General features: G+C 36.3%; 1 protein-coding gene across 1 annotated transcript in view; it reads right to left on the bottom strand.

Moving 5' to 3' along the window:
* The window catches only part of LOC113392418 (probable E3 ubiquitin-protein ligase HERC2), a 37245-nt gene extending 24847 nt beyond the window's left edge, over positions 1–12398 (bottom strand). The window contains exons 1-32 of the mRNA XM_026628847.2: positions 11949–12398; positions 11689–11863; positions 11357–11501; positions 11050–11217; positions 10304–10573; positions 10073–10228; positions 9758–9886; positions 9451–9571; positions 8977–9145; positions 8428–8638; positions 7736–7884; positions 7484–7643; positions 7287–7384; positions 7033–7188; positions 6727–6832; positions 6547–6652; positions 5950–6172; positions 5275–5419; positions 5116–5198; positions 4966–5045; positions 4748–4890; positions 4282–4478; positions 3738–3954; positions 3424–3661; positions 2847–3017; positions 2451–2684; positions 2015–2177; positions 1815–1933; positions 1530–1702; positions 831–1417; positions 483–607; positions 40–407 (exon numbers count right to left, since the gene is read on the bottom strand). Of these exons, the coding sequence (XP_026484632.2) occupies positions 40–407; positions 483–607; positions 831–1417; positions 1530–1702; positions 1815–1933; positions 2015–2177; positions 2451–2684; positions 2847–3017; positions 3424–3661; positions 3738–3954; positions 4282–4478; positions 4748–4890; positions 4966–5045; positions 5116–5198; positions 5275–5419; positions 5950–6172; positions 6547–6652; positions 6727–6832; positions 7033–7188; positions 7287–7384; positions 7484–7643; positions 7736–7884; positions 8428–8638; positions 8977–9145; positions 9451–9571; positions 9758–9886; positions 10073–10228; positions 10304–10573; positions 11050–11217; positions 11357–11501; positions 11689–11863; positions 11949–12185 (5822 nt within the window). The 5' untranslated portion in view covers positions 12186–12398. The remainder of the gene's footprint in view (positions 1–39; positions 408–482; positions 608–830; positions 1418–1529; positions 1703–1814; positions 1934–2014; positions 2178–2450; positions 2685–2846; positions 3018–3423; positions 3662–3737; positions 3955–4281; positions 4479–4747; positions 4891–4965; positions 5046–5115; positions 5199–5274; positions 5420–5949; positions 6173–6546; positions 6653–6726; positions 6833–7032; positions 7189–7286; positions 7385–7483; positions 7644–7735; positions 7885–8427; positions 8639–8976; positions 9146–9450; positions 9572–9757; positions 9887–10072; positions 10229–10303; positions 10574–11049; positions 11218–11356; positions 11502–11688; positions 11864–11948) is intronic.
* Positions 12399–12534: the final 136 nt, after the last annotated feature.

The following is a 12534-nucleotide window of genomic DNA, read 5'->3' as shown; positions in this document are numbered from 1 at the left end:
TAAGTTAATGTTAAATTTGAAGTATTTCTGATTGCATACCTAGCTCTTGAGGGCCTATTTAATAATGCATGGGCTCCATAGTTTGCACTCATTTTCAAGGGCAATGGTTGATTTTGTTCACCCTCTAGGACTCTCGCTTTAAGTTCTATAAGAATGTAATCCATCAACTTTGACCTTTCTAACAGTACCATGTATTTCAAATAGGGTATCACAGATTCAATGCCATTCAGAGGCATAGTTAACGGTATCGAAGGTTTTATTGGAGCATTCGGTACGGAATCTGCAATTGATGCTCCCAATAAACCAGAAAGTGCAGCATATTTTATACTTTCGGACATAGTTTGAGTTGAATGAAGAATGTTATTAATAACAGAATAACCAGTTTTTCTTATATCTGCTCTTTGAACCTGAAATTGGTTAATTTTAAATAAGCAACCTTTAATATTTATACATTCTTGTTTAAAAATATTTTTTATAGTTACCTGACAGTATAATGCTCGTCTTAAAATATCAATATCACATGGTTCTTCAGTCATAACAAAGTCGATTATTGAAGCGGTTAAGTTTTGTTGTTCCGGAGTCACTTGTTCTAACATCCAATATAAATCTAAAAATTATAGAAAATATTTTGGTACTTCGAAGCACTTACAAAGGAAGAATGTCCTGCCTTAAACGATAATACTAAGTAGGGATTCAGCCCTACTGAATAAATAAGCAGTCCATGCATCGTCTAACTATATGTCATCATCTAATACAAAATACGTATAAGCGAATACTTTAATTTTACTTTGATATATTAATAAATCGTATGTCATTTTAATATGTTTTACCTTTCTCCTCGCAAGCAAGCTTAGCTACCCAAGCATTTACAAATTTATTTCTCTCTGAGTTATCATCATCTTTTTCTTCATCGGCAACTAAAAGTTCATTCTTTAAATCGTCAGCCAAAAGCATTACTTGTTTCTCACTCTCCAGCGACTCTTTAAGGACTGAATTATCTGTCATTTCATTAATTGAACTTAACGAAATTTCGTTCGTAGGAGTTTTATCGTCGTCTTTGTCTAGCACGTCATCTCTCTCTGTTACCTTTAAATCACTACGACCTTCGTGTCTCATATCATCATAATTACAAGCATTTTTTAGGTCTTTCTCAAGAAGTTTATCTTTAATTTTCAATTTAGTTTTAGTTTGTATATTGTAAGTATCTTTTGTACCGAGGTCACCTGCACACTCTAAATTAACGTTAACTTTAGGTGGTTCAATAATAATTGTTTGTGTTTCTTCTGGTTTACAAGTTTGATTTCCAATCGTAGATTTAATAAGCAGCGCATCTCCTTGCAACAGACTGCCCGTAGCTTTGAGCATACTTTTGCTTAAGCTATTTTGTCTATTCCTCAAATCTTTCGTTGTTTCAAAACTAGCAGACATAAAATAAAATATAACTTGGTTTATTAATATTAAAAAGTCTTTAAAATCTACATTTAATAATAAAATAAACTGCTCTGATTATTTTTCACAATACAACTTACCACTTATTAAAGGTAGGCGACTTTGCCATTCGCATCACCTTCTGGAATATTCTCTTGGCAGTTGGCGCACGTCGTGATGGTGGTCGCAACTGCAATGCCGTCACTGCTGGCGAAATCGCAGCGCGGACTTCGTGCAGGAGAAACCTAGCCCTTTCTAAAGGCGCCGCACATACCTAATCAAATTTTACAAAAAAAATGATATTGAAATGTTATAGCAACATTGTCTATGAAACTTCAAAGTATTTTGTTCAAAGGATTGTATTGATTATTGAAAAGCACGCAAACCTCTTTGTAACCCCTAGACAGCTGTTGTCGAGTCCGCATTAGAGTCCATTTGCTCTGTTGCACAGCTTTTACGATCTCGGACATCGCGGGAGACAGTTTTACTTCGCCTTTTTCCATCTCTGTAATGCAAAATCATTTTGTCTAGTTTATTCTTTAATTTATTGTTACCTTGACTTCTGAAATGTATCAATAATGTTTACCAGCAGTAGCAGTAGCCAACGCGTGCTCTTTTAATCCTGCGTGATACAAAAGGGCTGCCAGTAGGGCACGTCTTAATTCTTCAAGAGGATGTTCTGGCGGAAAGTGGGGAGCACAGCCTTCGCGGCGTTCACATGCCCACCATAGATGAAGTGCTAAAGGATCCTAAAAGATTATTCGATGGTGTGTTAATCTTTTACATATTTTTTTAGATAAATTAGTAACATGTTGCACACTTCTTTAGCCTAGACTCTATCAGATTAACTTATAAATATCGCTTGGAGCTAGATTAGTTAGTCAATTCTGTGTCTTCGTCTTTCGAATAACAAATGAATGATGACAGAAAGAGATAGATAATTGTTTAATTAAACACCAGTTAAACGACGGTCATATTATTTTAGCGAATGGTATTTCTTTAAAAACCCGAAAATAACTTACGTGTAATTTAGGTTCAGCCAAAGCAAACAACAAAGAGTCGGCTCGTGCCGTCGACATCGTCACGTTCACCTTCGGCACTCGCGTGACGCGCGTCTGAGGGGGGTGTAACGCGTTAGACAGGTGAGTCGTGTGAGGCACGTGCGGCGTATCGCTCGCAGGGCTGTTACCGCCCGTTGAAGAGCCACTACGAGCCTCTGCCTTTTCTTCTTCAAAGGGGTTTGCGGGTTGAGATGTCTGCAAAGTATGATTTCTACAAGTTACAACACATACACGAAGAATAAAACCACGTGATTATATTCCTTGGTTGTCGATACATAGTTAGTGAACAAGGCATCTTACGATGAAGTCTATTTCCTATTATGGAGCCTAAAAATTACATTATAAGAGCAAACTAACCATGAGTCCGCCTCTAAGGAACACAGCAGCAGCGTATGGCGCAGCTTCTCTCTCAGCTTGCTGTACGGGCAATGATCGCGCTAAACGCAGTCCGCATTGCGATAAGCCAAGAGCCAAGTGGAACGCACACGAAGAGAGTATGTGATGTGCGCGAAGGCTCGATGTGCTTTCCTATATAACAAACATCAATATAAATTTGACTAATAAAGACAAGTACATATTACAAAATCAATAAATTATTTTAATAATAATATTTAAACAATAAATTAAGAAATATTTCAATTGGGCATTTGAAAAATGATTTTTGTTTAATAAAATCCCATGATCTAATCGGTGGAACGCGTCAATCTTAACCGAAGATCACGGGACCAAAATGGCGGAAGCCTAACTAAGTTTTTATTTGCTAAATTCGTATTTATAATTAATCACTAGCTCAGCGGTAAAGAAAATGGGAAGAAGACTTAACATTTAAATCAGATAATAATATGACATGATTATACAAAATACATCGTTATAAAACTTGCATAATAATTTGATAACCGATCGTATCCGTATCGATGCAGTTGAACGCACTCACACTGCACTTGTGGCTGTAGATCTGGCTGGCGTACATGCCCACGCACTTGTCGGTGACGCGCGACAGGTAGGCGGCGTGCGGCTCCACGCTGAGCGCCGCCGTGGCGTCGGCGCCGCGCAGCTTGCGGACCAGCTCCACCGTGCTCGCGCTCTCGCACTCGAAGTTCTCCACGTCGAACACGTGCCCGGCGATCACTATCCAGGACCCGCCCTCTTTCGTATGGTTTTGTAGATCACACCTTTACACATAATTTAAAGATTATTATATTATGTTAGACCACAAATTTCCAGATTCTACGTTCACTTAATACTTACTTCCGAATAATACTGCTATTCAACTGATGTCTCCTGGACACTAGACCGGGCCATCCTAACAAATCTGAGTCTAACTTTGCTGCAGAGGGTAACGTACGAGCGGCTTCGTCGCAGGCGCGTACGATCTTCACAAGTGCTGCAGTACAGTCGGTGAGCGCGATAGCAGATCGAGCCGCACACGCGACGACCCACACAGCTAATTCGCTCATCACGCGACCTAGGCAGAACATTTTTATTACAAAACGAATACCTTTAATCGTTGCGTTTGCGTTTTGCGTTATTGACTATTTAGATGTAAAAAGTTACTACATATAATTGATTAGTAAAAACAATATTCTTAACCATCGTTGTCGGAACTGTATCACAGTAAATACATTATAAAATACCGCATATGTAAAACAAATCCATTATAACTTATAATACTAACGGAGAAATAGCCCGAAACTGTGAAACATTATATGACCACCAAAGCGAGGAAATACATGTCAACATTTGCTGGCTGCTTTAAGATACAAAAAAAAAAAAAAAGACGATTAAAACTAACCAACAATATCAGCACCAATTAGATCGCACAGTGCGATGAGCTGTGTGTTATCCGCTTTGTGTACAGCGCGAGTGAAGTAGCCGAGGGTGGACTGGACGTGTTCCGACAAGAGCGAGGTGTACTGCGTGAGGAGGGAGCGCACGCCGCCGCGACTGCTGCGCCCCCCTCGAGACCACATCGCTTCACTGAACAGTAACCTAAAATGTATGACGGAGTTAGTGACACCGAATATATGCTTTAAATATAATAATATTATAATTGTAAATTTACTAATATTATATTATATATGACGATGTCAGAAATTGCTGACGTAAGCTTTGTAACAAAGAACAGTTATACATATCGGCGTCATCGAGATATTTTACATTCTCTTGCTCATTCAATTTTATAAATGACGTAAGTAAAATTGGAACTATCAATAATACTAATCTTAATATGCTGCATCTAAAATTATTCTTAGACGTACCTTTGAAACCTTATCAGAAGGTCACAACTCGGACTGACTGTATCGTGTCCTTTAAGATCATCGGTCTTACTTGTATCGCCATTCATAATAGAATTTATGTGCATTTGAGTTTGACAACTCGTATTGCGAATCAAATGCTTTACCTAAAACATATTTAAAAAAAAATTATATTTCAGGCTAAGAAATAAAACACACACAAGTATTAAAAAAATACGTACTAAATGCATTAAAGGAACAGAAGCACCATTTTCGCAGACATTTGCATTATTGCTTATTTGGTATTCATCGGTACAAGTCGCTGCAACAAAACCATTATTAAACCAAGTAATAATAAATTGATAAATAAAATTGTATAATATTTGTAATACCTTGAACATTTTCGTTATCGTCAGACATCGTTGTCGTGGGCGGACCACGCTGCCCCGTCACTATATCTATTTGATCATATTCACTAAAAAAAAATCATTTAAATTAATTTAGTACTGAAATTGAATAAAAATATATCGAACCATTATTATAACACATACTCATCCAATTGTAAATGATTATAAGAGTCGGAGGAGTGCGTTTGGAGGGCGTTTCGTAGCGCATCACGTAGACCGCCCCCTCCCAATAACGACCAAACGAGCAATTCCGTCATAAATCTTGCTCCCGTGCTCGCCGGTGCTGATCCTATTTATAACAAAAACAATGTGTACTAGAATTAATCACAAAATTCTTGAAACAAAATTTTAAATTAATCAGTATCGAAAATAAAGACTAAAAATAGCGTTTCATGACAATAAAATTCTCCCGATGGTGTTTACTTATGAGTACTTTGTACTTATAGGTAAACCGCCGTAACCTTACTGACAATCTAAGTAAACGCCGAGCGTGATTTAAGTAGCTTTATTCAGTTTATTTTACATGTATTATAAATAAATATATTAATTAATGTATTAATTGAGTGATAAATTACACACAAAAATTTAAAGAAAAAATAATATATTTATGTATCAATAATATAATGAGATAATTTAATAATTATAATTTGCTTCCTTTTTCTGTTAAATTTAAAAAATATCGATCGAACAATAAAATTGTTGAGAATCAAATTTAAAACTATTTAAGCCTTAACCAATTTTAGTTCATAATACCGAGATATTAAGCAAAAAGAATTCTCTTAAATTCAGAAAATCAGAGTACATATCTAAATCCAATACCTTGCGGTAGTAAAGCTATTAGATGCTGAGCCCGTATCTGCGGCGTGGGTAGTAAAATAGGCCAGGCGGCGGCCAAGGCCTTCCTGGCGGCGGCCGCCGCGGACAGCCCCGCCCTGCCCTCCACGAGCGACACTAGCGCAGAGTGGACTCCACTGCACCACGATCGACCTTCAGAATCTGCTTCAACGATATCATTGCCTCGAGCACATTGCCAAGCATGTACCTGAAATTAGAAATTATAATTAACAAAATACATATAATTAATATCTTATTAAGTGATCTTAAATGTCGAGTTTCTGTAATTATTGCCTTAGTGACGTAATATAATATATAATAATGTCCTCCTAACCGAATTCAGCCACAGGGACTATAGTCTAGGGGAGATTAGGCAACAGCTTAGGAAATATTACTGTTCAAGTATATGCTTAAACACAAGTGCACTCTGAATTCCTCAATCTCATCCGACATAACCTGAAGACTTCCGGCGCGGGACCATCAACTTTTCATACTTTTCATACATGAGGGATAACTTCTAAGCATCATACTTAAATACATTTTGTAATTTGAGAGATTTTATTATATTACATCAACACTTACTTGTAACCTAAGGAGATTCAAACAAGAGATTGCTAAACATTCGTTATCGTTTATATTAGCACTACCGCTTTGTTCCACAACTATTTTTAACAGTCTTTCTAAAAATCTGAAACAAACAAAATTCATCATATAGCGAGTGTTAAATAAGTTTATTTTGATGTAAATTGCATAAATACTTACTTAAAGGTGTTGTCGGACAAATCAATAACAAAAGGCAGAGATGACGGCAGGTCTCTGGGGTTTTCTTGGCTCCAAGCAAATATTTGACTCGGTCCGCTTGCCACGCCTATGATCGCAATAAAAATAAAAGCTTTACTTTTAAAAAAATCCTGCCAAACCTGGCACTTATTACACAACGCACATTTTGAGCGCAACTGACACAAACTTATATCACATCATAAAAAAAAAATATATTTTAAATTTCATTTTGTCTACTGGAAACAAAATATTCACGTGACTTTATTATGTTAAAAAAAATGCTATTACCATTCGCTTTAAATGATGGATTAAAAACTTGTAAAGGCTGTGGAACAGGATTCGATATCTGCGCACGTTCTTGCGTGCCCCACGCGTAGAGTACTCCCTCCGATGAGAGCGCGATACCGTGGGATATGCCGAGTGATAGATCGACTATTTTTATTCCTGAAATTATAATTTAACATCATATAGTCTAGTTATTTAAATGCTATGAAGTAATCGTATTAAAAAGTATATGTGTTATGAAATTAATCAAAGCGTACCTTGAAGCGCTTCGACGAGTTTTGGTATTTTAATAGATTCCACAGTCCCATGTCCTAATCGATGTCCATCACCCTTACCCCATGTGTAGACTTGCCCCCTACAGTGTTATACATATAAAATGTAATGTAATCTATTAAATGTTAACAAAAAAAAATAGAAATAAGCATATCTAAAGTAAAATTGCAAAAAAACTTGCCCGTCAGTTAGAGCAGCGTGCCAATGCTCGCCCGTAAAAACCCGAGTCACTCGGAACATAGAGAGCGCTGATAACGCTCGGGGAGTCCCCGCCTCACTGTCGCCGAACACTTGAACGGCTCCCTCCCAAGTACAACACAGAGTTTGACCCTCACCCCAACCTAGAGCAAAACAACATAATATTATTAGGATGGTTTATGAGAACCTGGCAAAAAAAGGATCAAAAAGGGAGTTCAATATAAAAAGTACATACCAAGTGCAACGTCAATGATCCTTTCAATGTTATGGGCGTTAAATGAAACAGGTTGCGGCGTTAGGCAGTTTTCGATAGTACCGTGTCCGAGACGGCCGTGAGTGCCGCGACCCCACGTGTACAGAGCGCCGCGAGATGTGATCACCGCACTGCGACATCGGATATTATATTATTTATAATGTAAGAGAGTCGCTGCGACGGTAAATAACAAATATGATAATGTTTCTAATGAAAAATATGTATATATCCAAAATGGGCTTATTTGCGTTGTCTTATTACCTTTTTCTCGGAAACTGTTATCAAAAATCTTAAAATTAAATATTAGTTTACGTCATTATTTTATAAAATTTGTTTTCGCTGCCATTTTAAATTTTTAATAGAAATAAATAAGCAAAGTGTATAGTTCATATTCACTTTTTACTCCGAAGATATTTTTACAAGATTGTTTCTATTGACATAAATATACTGAATAATACAGCATCAATGGAACCTTCAGCTTATTTTTGCAATAAACCTTTCATAATATTGTTTTACGCAAATCACGATCCCCCCTGCTATTGTTTCACTTTACAGTTTTCTTAACACGGCACAAGGGGTTCTAGATCGGCGCGGGATATTCATCGGTATCGCCCAATCCAGATACGTGTTATGACCTTACCGGATTGGGCGATGCCCTGTGCGGCGAGGCTCACCTGCAGGCGGGCCCGGCGGCGACGCGCACGGCGTCGTGGTGCGCGAGGTGGTGCAGCGGCTGCGGCGCGTCGCGCGCGGCCGTGTCGCCGTGGCCGAGCCGCCCGTCCTCGCCCGCGCCCCACGACCACGCGCCGCCGCACGACGAGCGGCACAGGTAGTGGCGCCCCGCCGGGTGGCACGACACTTGCGTTATGATCTTGTTCTCTAGACCTGTTATGGGTTACGATTATATGTTTAAATGCAGAAAAAGAGGATAGATTTTCAAGAATCGAATGGTAGTGTGATTCGATAATATTTGATACTCATTAAATGTACATTTTCTATAAGTCCTCTTGCCGAAGAGTGGACAAATTTAATGTTTATGAAGTTAAAAATAAATGTATCTTCAATCATGGAAAACAAAGTACACGTGTACATTATTTAAGGTTTTACAAATCCGTAAATAATGTACATGTGTCGAATTGTATTGCCAGTTATCAGTTAATTTTCTGTCTGCTTACTCATAACAAATTTTGCCTTAATTTGTATATAAATAGAACATTAGGTACCTGGAACGAGATGCGGTGTCATAGTATCGTAAGGCAAAGTGTAAACAGCACCATCATGAGTCAATAGAAGAGCTAATTTTTCAGCGCACGCTATTTGTTGAATTCTCAAACTTCCTAGTTGCAACAGTCCAGATCCCACTGAGACTACTTCCTGTGCTGATTCTGTACACTATAAATATATAACATATATTTAATAAATTGGGAAATCGAATGAGATAATCAGATTAAATAACTAAAACAGAATAATCCATATTATGAAACATTCATGAAAATATGTTTGCATTTTGAGAATACTTACCCTTATTTGTAAATTTATTTTCAAAAAAATTAATTTCAACAATGTACTAGTACAGTTTGGTGTACATCATTTTATTTCCACCTCCAGAAAAATATTTATATACACAAAGTAAAGTTAAACTTAGTATAATAAAATGTGTCACTCATAAACTCCATGGAAAATAAAAATATACTTACAGTAACAAATCCCTTTAAAGGAGGCAATAAAGGAGCACCTAGTCTGTCCAGATGACAAAGCAACGCAATACCGGCCTTTCTCACACTCATCAGTCCATCACCACTTGGTATATTCAATTCTCTACAACAAGCCACAAATTAATAGATTTTATTGTCATTGTTTAAATATGTAATTTGGTTAAAATTAGAAAAAACTTCATTCAGGTATTACATATACAAAAGCACTTGTGAATTGTCATGTTAATATTGAATTAAATGTAAAGCTACCACTGGATTATCAAATAAAATTTACTGTTAAACCACTTACTTCAGATATGTTTCTATTGGATTGCTTTCAGTGTTTGGTTCGGAATTAACAATCGGGTTTGGGGCTGCTACTTTAGCCATACGTCTCAAAAATGGACCTAATGGTGCAGTGCATTCTTCTAAAACAATTCTGGAAGGACAATAATACAAAGATTACTAAAATTTAAAATTTTAATAAGAATGGAAAAAAAATTTAAAACTATTACTTTTATGGAATCCATAATCAATCTAAAGTATTTTATACCATTAGTAAATTAACTTCAAAGACTTATTACGAAAATTAATATTCTATTAAAAAATACATATTCATTAACACCTGTTGTCTGGCTGTCGCTTCTGTTTGGGTGGTAGTGTTACTAGTACATCGGCAGCTTTAAGAAGTGCAGGTAATTCAGCTCGTCGCGCACAAAGCTCTACCCACACGCACAACGATGTGCGCCAGTCCCCTTGAGGCACATTACAACCCACTTCCCTGTAATTAAAATACTTTAATTTAGTTCTTTTTGCCAAATATCATATTTCTAATATAAGTAAATAACACTCATACCCAGCTACAACTTGGTGTAAGAATTTTGCTGCGCTGTCAACAACCTCTGCCCATATTTTTTGCGAGCGTGGTGCTTGTTGTGCAATAGAATTCATTTGCCCACTTCCAGCATACAACGCGGCATCCGGCAAGGCTCGCACCGCATCTAACGCGTCTCGCAGTAACGCTGAGCAAACATCTGCATCTTCTCCGCAGCGCCAGGCGCGACGCACGAGAGATAGAGCAAGACGTAAGGCCGCACGAGCGCCTACTCGGGCTAGACCGAATGCACTAAGAAACATATGTTAACATATTATTAAATTTATTTTTTTAATGTTTTAATTAAAACTAAAACTATCAAAGGCCAATTAACTACACAAAGATGGTCTGCAATTAAAGTGATAAATTTATTTATTTACCTGCACAGAATTAGTAGAAAGTAATTTAAGAACCTCAACTTACTATAATATATGGTGAAAATCTTCGAAAGTATTTATGTTTATATAGCCAAATTATCAAACAACTCTTACTATAAACCAAGCATAAAGATTAAATAGTTACACAAGGTATATCTTATTTTGTCTTTTGGACATCTCCACAAGTATAAACATTTTTACTAAAAGCTTTTGGATTTCCTAATAAATATAAATGCAATATATGAAGACATTTATAAAAAGAAGACAAAATGTTGTTTATCGAAACAACCACTATACATTATTGACTGACTGTAAATGGTTTTTTTCAAGTGCTAATATTTTGTATATTACCTTTCGGAATCATCAGTCTGTTCTTCACTGTCTTCTGGAGCATCAGATGAGAGTTCAACTGGTTTATTTAAAGCACTTACAACATTACTCAGTGCTCTGTTACTAACGCCGTGAACAGGCTTTTTCTCAAGTTTTACTTTTTTAACTTCCTTGTGGTTATTTTGATCTCTAAAAAGATAAATTGTTTCTCAAGTGTCGATTAAGCTTTACTACTGTAATATTACAATTAAAAAAATTACCAGTAGGCAGTTATTTCTCTATATATTTTGAATTTAAAAAAATATATTATTATATTAGTTTTACTTGCCTTATCACAGCTACTAGGTGTCTATGGCAAAGAACAATCAAGCGACGTATTTGAGATATAAATGGACAACTAACAGCAGTATTAATAGCTCTTACTCTCTGCTCCCATACAAGTGCTTCCATTAAACTTTGAAGACATTCAGGCCCTATTATAAAAAATATTTTCAGAATACTTTGTATTTACATAATTACATAAAAGAAAAGAAAATACATTATATATCATATTTCTTAGTTAAATAAATAAGTAAATGTTTATAAGTTACCCTTACTTTACTACTATGCTGTCTATAAAATTAAATATTTTATTTACATTAAATATAATATTTTGGTCACCTGGATCTAGTTTCCATTTAATATCATCTATAACTTGAACAGAAGGTGATGGTGCAACTATTTTAGATTGAATGGAGGCCCGTAGTTCTTCTTCAGCAGAAAGAGCGGTACAAGGTACGCATGCACAACCCGAATGAGGACCACAAAGACCATCACAACAAGTACATGTCAAGATCTATAAGAATTGTGCGTTGTTACCAAAAAGTCAGGTGTATATAAAAACATAGAATGTTCCAAGATACAGAGCTACTTAGACTTACTCTAAGGCCGCAGTAATATTTTCCACTATCGCCAAGTTTAGCCGTAATTCCAGCACCATTGACCAATCCATTTCTAGCATCGAAATGTATTTCTCTATCTTGTAACAAGCTATTAAACATAGAACACAGAGCCTCGGGATCATGAAGAGCCTCTTGTAAGTCAGGGTTTAGCCATTTAGAATCTAAATGTTGTTGTGGACGAAATATGAAGTCGTCCTGTTCTTCAGGGACAGACATTTTCGCAACCGGTCAGTTTAATACAGTGATAAAAGCATGACCGCATTAAATATATTTTCAAAACCTTGAAATCATACTGTAGCTTTTAGGAACCTGTACAAATTACATCGTCGCACTTCTAAGAATGAATATTTTTAAGAAATTAAGCTTGATTGATTCAATCAATCGAACTCCGAAACAATCCGTCTAGTGTCACTCAATTTGTCAAACCAAAACCAGTTGCGTTCCATTACTATTTACAAACTCACGTTGTATATTTTCAAAAAATTTAAAAACCTTAAATTATTTAAATATTATTAAGTTTTTAAATTGAACTAATGAACAAATTACCTTTAAACTATTTTTATAA

The sequence above is a fragment of the Vanessa tameamea genome, chromosome 5 (assembly GCF_037043105.1).
Source record: "Vanessa tameamea isolate UH-Manoa-2023 chromosome 5, ilVanTame1 primary haplotype, whole genome shotgun sequence".
Classification (NCBI taxonomy): domain Eukaryota; kingdom Metazoa; phylum Arthropoda; class Insecta; order Lepidoptera; family Nymphalidae; genus Vanessa; species Vanessa tameamea.
This window is presented reverse-complemented; position numbering and strand designations above follow the sequence as displayed.